At 37.3% G+C, this 16989-nt stretch overlaps 1 protein-coding gene across 9 annotated transcripts in view; it reads left to right on the forward strand.

The window, feature by feature from the left end:
- Nucleotides 1-16989, forward strand: part of STAU2 (staufen double-stranded RNA binding protein 2) — a 330383-nt gene that overhangs the window by 64098 nt on the left and 249296 nt on the right. For all 9 annotated transcript variants that reach the window (XM_044245452.1, XM_044245450.1, XM_044245458.1 and 6 more), the window contains 2 exons: nt 93-252; nt 9912-10047. In XM_044245452.1, the coding sequence (XP_044101387.1) occupies nt 93-252; nt 9912-10047 (296 nt within the window). The remainder of the gene's footprint in view (nt 1-92; nt 253-9911; nt 10048-16989) is intronic.

The following is a 16989-nucleotide window of genomic DNA, read 5'->3' on the forward strand; positions in this document are numbered from 1 at the left end:
TTTGATTCTATGGTATATCTGTTTTTCTCTCAGACAGCATATTTTATTTTCTGAAAAATTTAATATTTTCTGTCTCTTTATGTTTTTCGAAGATGTTCTCAGTGCAACTGAGTCTTGGTGAGCAGACATGGGAATCCGAAGGGAGCAGTATAAAGAAGGCCCAACAAGCCGTTGCTAACAAAGCTTTGACTGAATCAACACTTCCCAAACCAGTTCAGAAACCACCCAAAAGTAATGTTAATAATAACCCAGGTATGGCACTTACTTGTTTCCTTCTGTTGTGTTGTTGTGTTCTATATGTGCTGTTCTCTGTATTTTTCTTTATAGCAGGCCATTTGTATAGTCAAGAGGTATTAATAGCACACACACACAAAACAACTGAATAGTAATTGAAGGTGAGAGAATGAGGAAGGTAATTATAATTATTTTAAAAATTTGCTTTGTTAATACTCTAAAGATGCATTATTTACTTTTTAAATGTTGCAAAAATACATTTGAATACAAAGAACAGAAAGTATGATTGAGGGTTTTTTTTTAAGGTTTTTAATTTTAATTCCAGTATAGTTAACATACAGTGTTATGTTAGTTACAGATGTACAATATAGTGATTCAAAAAGTCTACACATTACTCAGTGCTCATTCTGATAAGTGTATTCTTTAATTCCTGTCACCTATTTCCCCCATCCCCCCACTCACCTCTCCTCTGATGACCATCATTTTGTTCTCTGTAATTAAGAGTCCATTTCTTGGTTTGTCTCTCTCTCTTTTATTTCCTTTGTTCATTTGTTTTGTATCTTACATTCACATATGAGTGAAATCATACAGTATTTGTCTTTCTCAAACTGACTTATTTCAATTAGCCTAATACTGTCTTGCCCCATCCAAGTCATTGCAAATGGCAAGATTTTATTCAAGATTTATGGTTAAGTAATATTCCTATGTTCTGATATGTATCTATCTATCCATCTATCTCCTGCCCCTTCTTTATCCATTCATCTATGGATTGACATAGATGCTTGTCTATGCTTGGGCTGCTTCCACAAGTTGGTTATTGTAAATAATGCTGCAATGCCTGAGTTTTTTATGAAATAAAGATAGAGGGGACACCTGGGTGGCTCAGTTGGTTAAGAGGCTGCCTTCGGCTCAGGTCACAATCCCAGGGTCCTGAGATCAAGCTCCGCATCAGGCTCCCTGCTCAGCAGAGAGTCTGCTTCTCTCTCTCCTTCTGCCCACTGCTCTGCTTACTTGTGCTTTTTCTCTGTCAAATCAATAAATAAAATCTTTTAAAAAAAGAAATGATTAATTTCTCTTTCTATATAACATATAAAAATGTATAGTTTAATAATTAAAAATAGTTATTCTTTACTTTGGCTTAATAAAAAATTATACAGTTAGGCCTAAGCATCTTATTTTGCTTGTTGGTGTAGAAACGGTTGATAGAACCGCTCAAATTTAGAATACTTATGGAAGTTTATTAAGAAACCCATAAACCAGGGGCACCTGGGTGGCTCAGTGGGTTAAGCTGCTGCCTTCGGCTCAGGTCATGATCTCAGGGTCCTGGGATCGAGCCCCACATCAGGCTCTCTGCTCAGCAGGGAGCCTGCTTCCTCCTCTCTCTCTGCCTGCTTGTGATCTCTGTCTGTCAAATAAATAAATAAAATCTTAAAAAAAAAAAAAAAAAAGAAACCCACAAACCCCCAAAAAAACACCTGTGTGTGATATAATGCTAAGTAAACAAGTTTTCCAATTTTTATCTCCTAAGAATAATTTTAAAGAGTTGTTCCAGTTGCATGTAATACCAACAACATTGTGCATCCAGTCATCTGTTTGGAAGAGACAAACCTATAGTGGACATAATGCATGAATTGATAACATCAAGTTAATAAAGTTCCATAAGTTTAGCACTAACTCAAAAAGAAAAAAAAAAAGTTTAGCACTAACTCTACCTCCATTTACTCATTAATTTATTAATTTAAGAGTTTACCTTCTAACAAATAATACTCGAGGTATTTTTGTGATAGAGTAAAAAAAAACTTTTTCCTGCCACAAATAACTCTGTATATTTAATTAGAGTCCATATGCTCCTGCTTATAATAATCTAATGCTTCTTTCTTTCTCATGTGGCATATGCTAAGTAGACATAGTCTATTCTTTCAAGGACAGCTTTTTCCAAAATTGCGTGAATTTCCTATTACTCCTTTTGCTTCTGTTCAACTGATTGTAGTATTTATTAAGGAAGTTTAAATAAGCAAAATATTACTACAACAAAGAAAAACACCCATTCTAGTCACTTGAAGTTGGTAAGAGACGGTCTGCTTTTATAATTTTTAAAAATCTGTTTAGATTACTGATTGATCCTTAGTACCACACTGCTGTCTCTATGTATTTAGCACTTGCTTTTATATATTTAAGAGATATAAAACATTGTCCTTTTCTGTGAAAATTTTACACTTGTATACATAAAGCACATAATTTAATGGTAAAGATTAAGTACCACGTGAATAATAACACTCATCAGTATTATAAGTAATGATAGACATGGATGGGAGTACTTGAGGGAAGATAACGTCCTTGAATGGAGAGTAGGCAGGTATAGATTGAGGAAAGAATATGCTAGGCAGAAGGTGAGGAAAGGAATTGAAAATAGGATTGTGGATGATAGTTTTGGTAAAAAATAAAAAAATTGGGAGTGGTTTTAATTACAGTGGGTAAGTGATGAGGAAGAGATAAGACTGGAGATACAGTAGGGATGAATTGTGATGGACATGAATGCCAGGTTTAGGAGATCAGATTTTTTTTTTTTAAAGATTTTATTTATTTATTTATTTATTTGACAGACAGATCACAAGTAGGCAGAGAGGCAGGCAGAGAGAGAGGAGGAAGCGGGCTCCCCGCTGAGCCGAGAGCCCGATGCGGGGCTCGATCCCAGAACCCTGGGATCATGACCTGAGCCGAAGGCAGAGGCTTTAACCCACTGAGCCACCCAGGTGTCCCAGGAGATCAGATTTTATCTGTAGTTTAAGCCACTGTTGTTCACAAGCTAGTGGTTGATGTGTTTAAAACAGCATTTTAGGGACGCCTGGGTGGCGCAGTTGGTTAAATGACTGCCTCCGGCTCAGGGCGTGATCCTGGAGTCCCGGGATCGAGTCCCACATCAGGCTCCCAGCTCCATGGGGAGTCTGCTTCGCTCTCTGACCTTCTCCTCGCTCGTGCTCTCTCTCACTGTCTCTCTCTCTCAAATAAATAAAATAAAATCTTAAAAAAAAAAATTAAAACAGCATTTTAGGAAATTCAGTTTATATGTGGCTTGAAGATGGAAAATACTAAAAGCAAGATCAGTTAGGAAACCATTGCCATAGTTTATGGGTAAAGAAAAGAAAAGAAACTCCCATGCATTGAGTACTATATGCTCCCTGCTCTATGAGAGCTTTGGGAATGGCAGTGGGAATGGAACAGAAGGACCAGTGTTGTTGATCCAGTGGTTGAAGCCATAATAGAGAGGGAGCTGTTCGGAGCATATAGTGTGAAGCAGGAGCAGTGTGTGCCCATCTCTGCATCAGGTCCACTTTAGAGGATTATAATGGGAGGTAAACCAGCAAGGGAGTCGGGGGAAGGAAATAGAGTCTGAAAGACCAGTGGAGATGAGTTTCTGCTGTTGAATGCTGCAGTGAGCTGAGAAAATGAGTAGCTTTTTGAAGGTAAAGTTACATGCACAAATTATAATTGTAAAGCCTTCATGGTTTTTTGCACTGTGAACACTTTACCAGTACCACAGGCTTTATCAGTACTCCAGAAGCTTCCTTCATACCCCCTTCAAGTGGTCATACAACTCCAAAGGAAGCCACTATTCTGTTTCTCGGTCTTAAATTCATTGTGCCTGCTTGTTAGAATCGTGCACTGTACTCTTTTGTGATAGCTTCTTTTTCTCGGTGTTATATCTATGAGATTCATGTCGTATTTAACAGTATATAGTATTTCATTGCTATACAGTAGCCATTTCATGAATATACCATAATTTATTTATTCATTGTGCTATTGATGGACATTTAGATTGTTTCCAGTTTTGGGCTCTTAGAAGTAAAACTCCTGTGACCAGTCTTATACGTATACATCTTTGTTGGGAATGTACCTAGTATAGGAACTGTTGGGTCGTGGGTTATGCATGTGTTCATGCAAATCAGAATAAGAATTAAGACCGAAAGTCAGTGAGCATACATGAAAGACAGGTATCATAGCTGCTGTCATCACAGTCTTTTATTCCTAGACCTATTGGGAAAGGTAAGAAAGCTATTGAGCCATCTTTAGACACAGTGTAAGGAAACTATCATAGTTTTGACCAGTTTGAATAGTGAATTAGAACAGCAATTATGAGGGCGCCTGGGTGGCTCAGTGGGTTAAGCCGCTGCCTTCGGCTCAGGTCATGATCTCAGGGTCCTGGGATTGAGTTCCGCATCGGGCTCTCTACTCTGCAGGGAGCCTGCTTCCTCCTCTCTCTCTCTCTGCCTGCCTCTCTGCCTACTTGTAATCTCTCTCTGTCAAATAAATAAATAAAATCTTTAAAAAAAAATGAACAGCAATTATGAAACGAGAATTTCCTTGGACATTCAGCTGGAAAAACTTTGATGTTTCTCTCACCTATAAGCCAACTGCTGTAAACTGTGAACATACCATTTTTAAGCAATTTGGAGGCCCAAGCATTTAGCTTGCTACTTAACTCAACATTAAATTTTATTATTTGCTTTTGCCCTGTTTGTTCACCATTGTGTTAAAGTATCTTTTATTTTTTTATTTTTATTTTTTTTAAAGATTTCATTTATTTATTTGAGAAAGAGAGCGAGAGAGAACATGAGAGGGGAGAAGGTCAGAAGGATAAGCAGACTCCCCTCAGAGCTGGGAGCCCGATGCGGGACTCGATCCTGGGACTCCGGGATCATGACCTGAGCCTAAAGCAGTGGGCCAACCAGCCGAGTCACTCAGGCACCATCTTTTATTTTTTTAATTTCAACAATGAAAGGGTCAGGATGACCAAACAGAAACAAAAATGAAATTCAAAACCAAAAAAAACGCCCAAATGTTCATGAGATGTACGGCCAGCATGTAGTCACAGCTACTTAGGAGGAGAGGCAGGAAGGTCAGTTGGTCCAGACGTCCTGGGCTGCAGTATGCCATGCTGATGGAGTGTCTGCACTAAGTTCAGCATTGATACGGCAACCTTGGGAGCAGGGGCCACCAGGTTTCCTAAGGCGGGGTGAACCAGCCCAGGTTGGAAATAGAACACATCGGAATAGTGGGATTGTGCTTATGAATAGCCACTGCACTCCAACGTGGGCAACAGAGCAAAACCCCCTCTCTTTTTGCCCCGTCCCAATTTAGGGAATCCTGTGTCTCAAAAAAAAATAAATGAAATGAAATGAAATGAAATGAAATGAAATGAAATGTTTTCCCTATTCCAGGTTCATACCTGAAAAAAATACACACATAATAAATGCATGCATAATACATCATGTCAAAGTATAATTTTCCTTTCCTACTAGCAATGCGTGAGAGCTCTCTACATCTTGTCAACATTTGGTCTCTTCAGCTTTAAAAATTTTAGCTGTTCTTCTGCGTGTATGGTAATAATTCATTGTCGTTTTAATTTTCATTTCCTTAATAACTAATGAGGATGAGCACCTTTTCATACAGTTTTTGGTATTGAGACCTCTGTTGTAGAGTGCCAGTTGATATAATTTTCCCATTTTAAAAAAACCTGTGGTCCCATTCCCCTTACTATTTCGGTGTATTGTTACCAAGTACATGGCCATTCTCCTGTCAGGAAGTTAACATTGATCTGGTATTATCATGTATCACAAAGACTCCATTCTTCCTTCATTGGCTGTCCCAGTAATATCCTTTTAGGTCCAGGATCTAATTGGGGTCATGTATTTATCATTTCTTTTCATTCTTCTTCAATTTGGTATAGTTCCTTGGAGTTCTTGTCTTTTACAACCATGACATTTTTTGAATAGTACAGGCCACATCATTTGTAGACTGCCCCTCAATTGAGTTTATCTGGAGTTGCCTCATCATTTTATGCATTTTTAGCTTTAATGTCCCAGTGTTGTGGGCTTATTAGCTCACTGTTACCTATCACGATAAATCTGATACTGATTTGTCCCAGTAGCGATGACTTTTGTCACTTGGTGAAGAGTATGTTTGCTAGGCTTCTCTACTGTAAAGTTAATTAGTATGTTTTCTTATTAAATAATAAGGAACTAAAAGTATTTTCTGAGGAGAAACTTTGGGACCATATAAACATTCTGTTCCTCGTGAAACTTACTTTCACCTACCAGATTTGGCATTTACTAATGATTCTTTTCCAAATCAGTAATACTCTGAAGAGTGCCACAGAGTGATTGATTGATTGATTTATGTGGCTCAAAACAACAGAAACTTAAAAAACAACAGAAACTTATTTTCTCTTAAAGTGTGATGTTTTGATTCCAGTTTTTTTTTGTTGTTAAAGATTTATTAGTTGGCATTCTACCCTAGAATTTTCTCTTTCCCCTCATTTTTTTTGTTCGTTTATTTCTATCACTATAGACTCTTGGATTCCTACTTTACTTACAGGTTTATAATCTATCATTATTTATTTCGATTCTCAGTTTGTCACAGACTTGACTAGGGGTATGGTTCCAGTTGACTTTAGTGTCTTCTACTGTTTTCATCATTCTTGAGCATTTCTTACTTTCTGGCTCAGTAAGATGTTCTAAGGTCATCTCATATGTTCCTTATCCTGGCCCTGGCACCAGCCATTTCTTTAAGGAGGCTTGGTTGGTTAATCAATCAGTTCATTCTTTGAACAAATATATACTGAGTGACTGCTGTGTTCCAGGGACTATTCTAACTGCTTACAAAGCTGTTTCCTTGAGTGTTAGCAATATGTAGCTCCTTGAAAACTAGCTGTGGCATTTCTCTTTCACCTTCCACATAATGGGAATCCACAGTAGTTGTTACGTATGTTTGTGTATATAACCAGTTAGCCTTGTTATATTTATCACTGATAAATACAGAAGTTTCCTTTAAATCTACCGAAAAAACACCAGAGATGGATTCTATGTTGACAGTATCAGCTTTGACGCCTGAGGATGTTGTGTCGTGATCCTCTTTATGCAACGTGGCTCCTGCCCGCACCTGCTGGAGTGGTACTTAGCATTACTTGCAGGCTCTCATAGTTGGATGTTACTCTCTAAGTGTTTACCATGGACGCCTTATTGTGTAAGTAGAGAGGCTGTGCACACGCCGTGGTGGCAAACTAGTTCTTTCTGAAACAGGTGGAGATACTTGGCTCCCAGAGTCGAAACCTCTTCAGCACAGTTCACACTTGTCTGCTGCTTCTCCATCTCTCTCACGAAGATCAGCAAGCGTTTCTGTGAAGAACATAGACTGCAGCCTTACTTTCAAATGAGGAATTTATATGAAATCATTAATTTATTTAAATGATATGAATACAATCCTTTTACCTATCTTAAAACCCTGTTTTGGTATAGTATATCCTACCAGGGCATTAAAATCACCTCACTGATGATTTTTAGACATATTAGTTTCCTGTTTCTTGCCCTACTTAAAGGATGAGGTCTTTAAAACTTTCTTACCTTTTCTTTTTTTCTCCATTTGAACTTTATACTATTTGTGTCTGTATGATTGTTGCAGAGTAGAATGCAGAATGACATAAATCTTAATAGCTGACTAACATGTTAATTATTAAACTGCAATCTATATGAAATAAGAAAAACTTAAACTTCTTAAAAAGATATAGACTGCTCTTTGGTGTTAGATCTCTAGAAGACTGTTAGACAATTTCTAATAAAGCTAACCATAAACAGACTCTATGATCTAGTAGCAGTTCTGCTGCTAGAGACATGCCTAAGAGAACTGAGTGTGTTTATCTGCTTAAACACTGTGGCTTTAGACTTAATTGCTCGCAACTGGAAACAACTCGATGTCCCATCAACAGCAGAATATATAAACTGATGTATCCATTCAGTAGACTCCTATTCAGTGATTAAAAAAAAACAATACTGAAATATTTAACAGAATTGTTATATTGAGTGAAAGAAGCAAGATAGAATAGTACATATTCAGGTTTGAAGAACAGGCAAAACTCTGATGACTGAAGTCAGAATAGGTAACCTGGGGAGGGGTGTATTGACTGGAAATAGCCATGGTGGAACTTTCTGGGTGATGAAAACATTCATATTTGAATGGTGGTCCCTGAGTGTATACAATATGTAATGATTTGTAGATTTGTATGCTTAAGGTTTGTGCATTTTACTTATCCCTCAGTAAAATACTATAGGAAAGAAAGAGAGAGAAGATAATTCCTTTATTCGTGACTTTCTCTTCCTCTGCCCTGAGTGTTGGTATTAAATTAGGGGTTTGGACTAATTGGACTTACTATTCAGTACGTTAACATTCTTTTCTTTTCTTTCTTTCTTTTTTTTTTAAGATTTTATTTATTTATTTATCAGAGAGAGTGAGCATAGGCAGACAAAGTGGCAGGCAGAGGCAGAGGGAGAAGCAGGCTCCCTGCTGAGCAAGGAGCCCGATATGGGACTCGATCCCAGGACACTGAGATCATGACCTGAGCCGAAGGCAGCTGCTTAACCAACTGAGCCACCCAGGCGTCCCTTAACATTCTTTTCTTATACACATCTTTTTTCTTTTTCACCTCCTTTGTCGTTCTACGCTTTTTGTTTTTCCCCTTAACCTTGGTTTAGTTCCTGTTCTTATTACACTCTTTAGTGGTTTCACATAAATTCTTTGAAACTGGGACACAAAGTGAGCAGTTACTGACTCTTGATGGATAGCTTAGGATGTGGCTGCTGGTTGTGCTTTGTGTCAGGTTCCACCACCCCCCGCGGGTGCTTTCTGCCAGTCCCAGTTTCTCTGCTGCAATGAGGGAACCTGTTTTTGTATGTGATGAATGGAGTCTTAAATGTTTGTTGCAAAAGGCATAATTCCAACAAAATAGTACAGGATTTACACTGAAAAAAATAAATTTTACTTTCTATAAAAATTTCAGATTCATTTGTTATGAACAGAATTCATTTGTTATGAACATTATTTGTTATATGGAACATAAACATAATGTTTTACTAAATAACCTCTTTTGATACTCAAAATAATGTGATGTAATAATTTACTGTGTGTGTTACAGTATTTTACCTTTTACAAAAGTAGAGCGAATAAGGTAGTGAACATCTTCATATCCATCATTGCCTTCAACAGTTACCCACATGTGGTGGCGAGTCTTGTTTCTCATGTCTCTCTGAATTATTTTCAAAGAAACCTCAGATGTATCACTTCGTCTGTAAATGCTTCGGTATCTATCTTTAAAGATTATTTCCAGAAAGCGTTAGTAGATTTACTTTGTTCTGTTGTTGGTTATAGAAAAAAATTCAAAATGTATTTTCATGAGATAAGTCTAAGAATTACTGATGACCCTGTATTCATTGCTAATTTCAGTTGCTTGATTAGCAAAATATAAAACTATTCACAGATGATAATATTTTTAATGATTAAATAACTGGGTTATTCCTGGGGTGAATAATACTGATGTTCAATACTTTCTTTATAGTATCCAAATTAAGCAATCTGTCAATCTTTTGTTCCCTTTGTTTTGAAACAGTTTGACTTTCAAGTTGAATTTTTGGTCATGAATATACAAAAAATGTTGCAAAAACTCCAGAGAGATTTCATTAGAAACAGTTTTCCTGTTTATGTAGTTTGTCTATACCCCTGAGAAAATCATACGACAGGCCATCAACTCCCACCTTCTTTCATGGTAATTACATGTAATGTAAGTATGGCTTGCGTGATTTATTATGGAAATATTTCACTTGTGTGCTTTCAATATTTCCTTTAAACAGGTAGTATAACTCCAACTGTGGAACTGAATGGGCTTGCTATGAAAAGGGGAGAGCCTGCCATCTACAGGCCATTAGATCCAAAGCCTTTCCCAAATTATAGAGCTAATTACAACTTTCGGGGCATGTACAATCAGAGGTTTGTATATCTTCTTTGGTTTTGTTCTTTTTATTATTTTTCACATATTGTAAAAGTTTCTGAAACTCAAGGACTATTTTTGGTGTAAGGAATATTTACCTTGGGCATTTTGCATGGAGTTTAGATAAGTCTAGGATCACAAGGAATATTTAAAGTAATACATTTAAAAAAATAACTGGAAGAGATTATGCTGAGTGAAATCAGTCAAGCAGAGAGAGTCAATTATCATATGGTTTCACTTATTTGTGGAGCATAAGAAATAGCATGGAGGACAAGGGGTGTTAGAGAGGAGAAGGGAGTTGGGGTAAATTGGAAGGGGAGGTGAATCATGAGAGACTATGGACTCTGAAAAACAATCTGAGGGGTTTGAAGTGGCGGGGGGGTGGGAGGTTGGGGTACCAGGTGGTGGGTATTATATAGGGCACGGATTGCATGGAGCACTGGGTGTGGTGAAAAAATAATGAATACTGTTTTTCTGAAAATAAATAAATTGAAAAAAAAATAACTGGTTTTCAGGAACTAATTTTTATTGAGGCATGTGAGCCCTATATTTGTTGCAGGCAGGACCATGTTTTAAAATAATGCCACGATATAGTGCTGACTTCTTAGTTGACTTGCTCATTTATTTACCAAGAAGATACTTAGCTTAATTAGTGTTTTTCTTTATTTGTCCAAATACATTGCAGACATGAGTATTTTTAATGTATAGGAAGTTCGTTGGAAGGATTTACTAAGTCTTTCTACACATTGCATAATTTTGTGATAGTTACAGGTGTAACAGAATTTTCCTTTACGGGCAAGGCAGAATTTTTTCAAAAAGTTAGTTTTTTTCCTGATCATTTATAAAAGTCATGTAACTCATTGTGGAGAATGTGGAAAATGCAAAATGTTAAAAAGCAAATGTAAATAACTTGTAATTCCAGAATTAAATACTTTTAATATTTTGATGTATTTTACACTTTTTAAAATTCTTTGCACATATAGTTGGCCAAAGTGAAGTTATCTTTCTATTCAGTTTTTACAGTACTATATGGAGGTGTATTATGTGAATGGCACAATGCACAGATCTTAAATGTACATTGTGATGACTATTATATATATATATGTATCTATACTTGTTCGCTTTTTATATGTTTGTGTCCTTACGTGATGACCACCCCAGTCAAGGTTCTGCATGTTTCTGTTACCCTGAAAATTTCCTCAGAGCTGTTTGCACTCATTATACCTCCTCCTAGGAGGAACCATTGTTCTTTCACCATAGATTAGTTTTGCATGTTATTGAACTTCGTATAAATAGAGTCATACAGTATGTACTCTTCTGTGTCTGGATTTTTTCACTTCATGTGATGGTTTTCTTGTTTGTGTTTGTTTTTTGTTTTTTTTGAGATTCATTCTTATTGCTTATATCTGGATTTTGCCCTTTTCTAATCTAAATAGTGTTCTTTTGCATGATACATCCAAATCTGTTCATCTCTTGTATACAATATTGTACCCTCTTTTAATTTGATACAGTGATCATTTTTCATATTTTTTAAAAGTTTATTTATTTTTTTTTTTTTTAGTAATCTCTACCCCGAACATGGAGCTCAAACTTAATGACCCCGAAATCGAGTTGCATGCTCTTCTGTCTAAGCCAGCCGGCTGCCTCTGTTTTTCATATTTTTAAGTGATTTTTGAAAAACATTTTCAATGACTATACAATGCCTCATTTGTCAGGGTATACTTTACAAGGATACAAACAGGTATAAACAAAGAATACTTGATAAGTATATAAACAAAATGTACCTGTTTTGATCATCTTAGTTGTCCCCTTTTTTTGACAATTATAAATAATGTTCAACAATCTTTGCATACAAATTTTTGTTCATATCACTGATTATTTCCTTAAAATAGATTATAGTGAGGGGAAGACTGGATTAAAAATAATATGTTGTCCAATTACATTAAAATTTGTACTAATTACTTAGAGTATATACTGTTCCATTCTGATAACGCTGAGTTAAAAAAAACACATTGTCTTGTTTGATAGTTAAAAAGTGGTATGTTTTTAAATTTTGGTTTTGTTGATTACTTGTGGGGCTGATCAGTTTTCAGATATTTTGATTGCCCTTTTTGATTTATCTATTTGAATTTGCTAATTTTTGTTGCATTGCTTGGCAAGTCTTCAAATGTGTTGGGAATATTAGCATTAAATTTGTTTTGTTTCATTTTCCTGCTTTGAAAAAACTAGCTTTTAGTTTTGTGTTTGTTTTGATGTGCAACAGTTTTAGATGTTATATGGCCTAATATTTGTGTGTGTGTTTGTGTGTGTGTGACTTCTCTAACTGCTTTTATGCCTGAGAAATTCTTGTGATCAGATATTTGCTAATGCTTAAAAAGAATATTTTTATTGAGATATAATTGACATATAACATTGGGCAAGTTTAAGGTGTACAGCCTACTGATTTGGTACATTTATGCTGCATTATGATTGCTTTTGTAGTATTAGCTAACACCCCTGTCATGTCACATAATTATCATTTGTTTTAAACCATTTTGTGCATTTGCTAACATTACAGTTTGGGTGTGAGAATACATGTGGTCTGTACATCGTAGAATGCCTTTCGGTGTCTTGTTCGGCAGTGGTGTATTTACCATTTAAAACTTAGTCCTGTTCAGATTGTAAATGGTTTCTTTAAACATTATTGTGTAGGTTCTCTAAGAAAAATGAGGACAGTCTTTCTTAGACTTCTGCTTCTCCCCCTTTTCTCCCAGGTGTGTCTGGGGGAATTTACTGTGTTGTCTTGGTAGGAATGGAGGGACCCTCACCTTTGTGTGGGTGTCCTGTATTGTCCTCTGAGCTCCTCTGGTCTTTGTGATGATGTCCCTTGTCACCAGATAGCTGACACCTTTCTTTCCTGCCCTGCCAAAACCTGCAATTGGAGACTTGTAGTCCATTTTTTCCTGTCAGGTAACTGCCACAGAATATTTACCATCTCTCCTTTGCTCTCTTGACCTGGATCCTGAACTTGCTTTGACTCCCTGGGATGTTCCATTCTCATACTCTTTGACAGTGTCTCCTGACTGGAGCATACCGTGGCTGGCTTGTCAGCTCTCAACCTGCTGTCCATGCCACAAGGGTGGCAAGAAGGACATAACATTTCTCTTCTAGTAGCTTCACTTTCTCTTTTTCTGTGTAACATACCTATTGCCTTTCTCAAGCCTGAGGTTACCTAATATAAATAAAACTGTTTGCCCACTGAAGCACAGTAGATCTAGTTGGTCACCTGAGTTAGGAACACCTTGCTATCAAAATATTTTACTTTTAATGTACTATAATGAATAGGCTCATAAGGATATTTAAATATTTATTATATTTTGATATCTGTGGTTTTTTATTGAAATCTTCCTGGAGTTTTGATTAGTGGATTTATTACTTTTAAATGAAAGAAATCTGGTGCTAAAGCAATGAAAAGTCTGACAATAATCTCTGTGGATCATTATTACAGAACTCTTGTTCTAAGGCAGTCATTAAGAGGTGGTTATTCATTGAGAAGGTGACTTTCGATAAATACCTAATGGAAGAGAGGGAGTAAGTAGTGTATATATCACGAGAGGAGAGAACATTCCAAGCAGAACAAACAGCAAGTGCAAAGCCCCCAAGGTAGGAATGTGCCACGCATGTTGATATCGTCTCCAGGAGACTAGTATGTCTGGAAAAGAGTGAACCAAGGAGGAGAGTAGTTGGTATATGAGAATGCGACAGTGTCATATGGTTTGACTTTTTTTTTTTTCTTCTATTGTAGGTCTTCTGTTAAGAATGTTGATATTTTTCCTTTGTTGGCAATTTCTAGTTTCAATATCTGATTCAATGGTTGTCATGTTATGACTTCTCTAAGAGGTTGTGCTTTAGGCCATTCCCACTTAATGGATAAAGTGGACTTTGCTTTCAGGTTGTTGGAGAGTCTTTAGAATATCCTGCAAATCACAAAAAAGGTAAAAATAAAATAGGGAAGTACTGGTAAGCTGCCAAGCCATGTTTCAACTGAAAAGCTCTGCTCACAGAAGGGCAACCTAACCTTTACTCATTAGGCTGTAAAAATTAGGATTCACATGGGGTGCCTGGGGGATTCAATCAGTTAAGTGGCTGTCTTAAGCTTGGGTCATGATCCTGGGGTTCTGGGATTGAGCCCTGTGTCTGGCTTTCTGTTCAGTGGGGAGCCTGCCTCTCCCTCTGCCTCTGCCTGCCGCTTCCCCCACTTGTGCTCTCTCTGTCTTTCTCTGTCACATAAAAATAAATAAATCTTTAAAAAAATACTTAAAAAATTAGAATTTCATATATGGCCTTAATCTACAGATGACAACACCTGAATGCGTCACAGGGAATTTGGAATCAAAGATCGGAGGAGATGCTTTTCTCCTTGTCAGACTCCAGACTCTCCTTGTCAGACTTTAGATTAGAATCAGTAGCTGTTTTTTTTTTATTTTATTTTTTTTTGTTTTTAAAATCTGTAGCTTCTTAATAAGGCGGGGAATGAAAGGTTATTAAAAAGTCCAAGAAACAGATATCATTTAGAGGGATTTATAAAAAGGTCTTTTCATTTTCTACTTAAAATAATAGTAAGTAATAATTAGGTATCACCATGCTGGTTTTTTAAAAGAAATATTTTTTTATGAAATCCTATATTTTTTCTAAGATTATTTATTTATTTAGAGAGAATGGGAGAGCATGAGCGAGGGAGAAGCAGAGGGAGAGGGAGAAAGAATCTGAAGCAGACTCTGATCTGAGCATGGAGCCCAACAACAGGGACATGAGATCGTGACCTCAACCGAAACCAGGAGTCAGATGCTTAACTGACTGAGCCACCCATGCGCCCCTAAATTCTGTTTTTTTCCTGATGAGGCTTCTTGACTTAAATTCATTCAAAGGATTAAGGAGGCACTTGAAGAAAGCACTGCCCCTTCATTGCCCTGGTTTATGATGGCTGGGGAAAAAAAAGATTTATCCATGAACAAAATCTGGGTGCAACCTGGACTTGGAAGTGTGCCTGTCTCTCTTTGTTACACCTAAGATGTTTGAAAATGAATGCATCCAGTTACATCTTTTCCTTTCTCATTTGGAGCACTGTTCACTAACAGATATAAAGTAGAAAGCTACAAAAATTTATATCACAAAGTGTAAGTTATAAAGGTTAGAGAACCTTTTATGTTTTTGTTCTCCTGTCTTGGTTATAAAAAACGATATACATGATCCTAAGAACAGAATGGCTAAAATCAGGCCTCCCATAGACAGTTTATTAGTTTTGTGTATGTGCAGATGCAGGAAGCATTACTGCTTGGCTAGTGGCCAGAATGTCCCCAGTCTGCTGATTCAGATGGCCAAAGGACCACAATGCAAACTAGACTGTGTGAAAATGGGGATTTTTGCCATATGTAACTGAGAGGTCTCTTGGGGAGATAGTCAGGCATGGTTGAATATAGGGCTTTAGTCTTCTTTTCCCTCATTTTCCATTTCTCCTTTTAGCTCTTGTCTCATTTTTCCTCTGCTTGACTTCTTTTTCAAAGAAGTTCACTTTCCTTTCACCGTACCTCATGCTACATAGTTCTTAGACTTGTAGTAGCAGAGAAGGAACACATTTTTGTATAGTTCTTAGTTAAGTCCCAAGACAGACTTTGAGTAGACTGTCCATCTCTTTGTCATTCAGACTGGATTTGGTGTGAGGGAATACTTTAATTGGCCATGCTTGGGTTTGTGCCCAGCCTGGAGAAACAGGGAGTAATCCCATCCAAGCTGCTTGCAGAGCACAGGTGTTTGTTTTTGTTTTTGTTTTTAAATGAATGGTTCCCTGAAGGCAAAGATTCTGAAGGAAAGTCATTCCCATTACAGTCAGAACATTCGGTTCAAATCCTCATCGTGATGCTTTTAGCTGTATGGTTTTGGGCAAGGTAGTAGACTTCCCTTAGTTTCCTCATTTGCTAAGTAGAGATAATAAGACCAAATGAAAGGACTTAGCAAATATTCACTGAATGCCTCCTCTTTGCCACATGTTGTGTTAGGAGTAGGTACGTTGATGAAAGCCAGTCTACTCAGGTAGATGAAAATAATGCAGAGAAATAGTAACAGAGAGATAGATGTGACTATATGGTGCTATGGAGACATTGAGGACAAATGCCTCCCTCAGACTGGGGACTGAGAGAAGCCTCCCGGAAGGAACTGACACTTGAACTGAATCTTCAAGGTTAATGAGGTATTAGCCAGGTGAAGAAAGAAGGAAAAGCAAATCAGTTTTTGGGAACAACTTCAGGGAATCCTGAGAAGTTCAGTTCATCATGGAGGTGCAAGGAATTTGGTACATCTGGAATGAAAAGCTGAAGCTCAGGCAGGGTACTGATCTCATGTCCTCAAATGGCCTTGGGAAGAGGTTTAGATTTGTCCTGAAGGTGATTGGGAGAGAGGGATAAAATTATTGGGAATCTGTTATAGGCATATTGCTTTGGCAGTATGTGGGAAAATAGTTTGGATAGGCTTAAAATTCAAGGGAGAAAGATAAATTACAGGGATGTTGTAATTCGGGCTTAACGTAATGAGAGCCTGGAACTGGGAAGATGGAGGGGAGAGCAGTGTCCAGATATTTAGAAGATGGACTTGATAGCACTTGGGGGTTGACTGGTTGACTGGGGTGGGGGGGCGGTGGTGGGGGATTAAGATAACTTTCACATATCTGGATCACTAGTAATATTGTTCACCATGAGGAGTTGGAATGGGTCTTTGGAAACATGAGGAATTCTGTTTTGACTGTGTTGAGTTTAAATTGCCTATGAGATACTTAGGAGGGGTCCATTTTATTACTCTTCAAAGCCTTAGTGGAGGGTATGGGAAGATCAGCTTTGGCTTTGAAGGTTTGTTGGAAGTGCACATGTGAACAGGGACTTCAGGGTCTAGAGTGTCCCTGAAGCTTACAC

Source organism: Neovison vison, chromosome 4 (genome assembly GCF_020171115.1).
Source record: "Neovison vison isolate M4711 chromosome 4, ASM_NN_V1, whole genome shotgun sequence".
Taxonomy (NCBI): Eukaryota; Metazoa; Chordata; class Mammalia; order Carnivora; family Mustelidae; genus Neogale; species Neogale vison.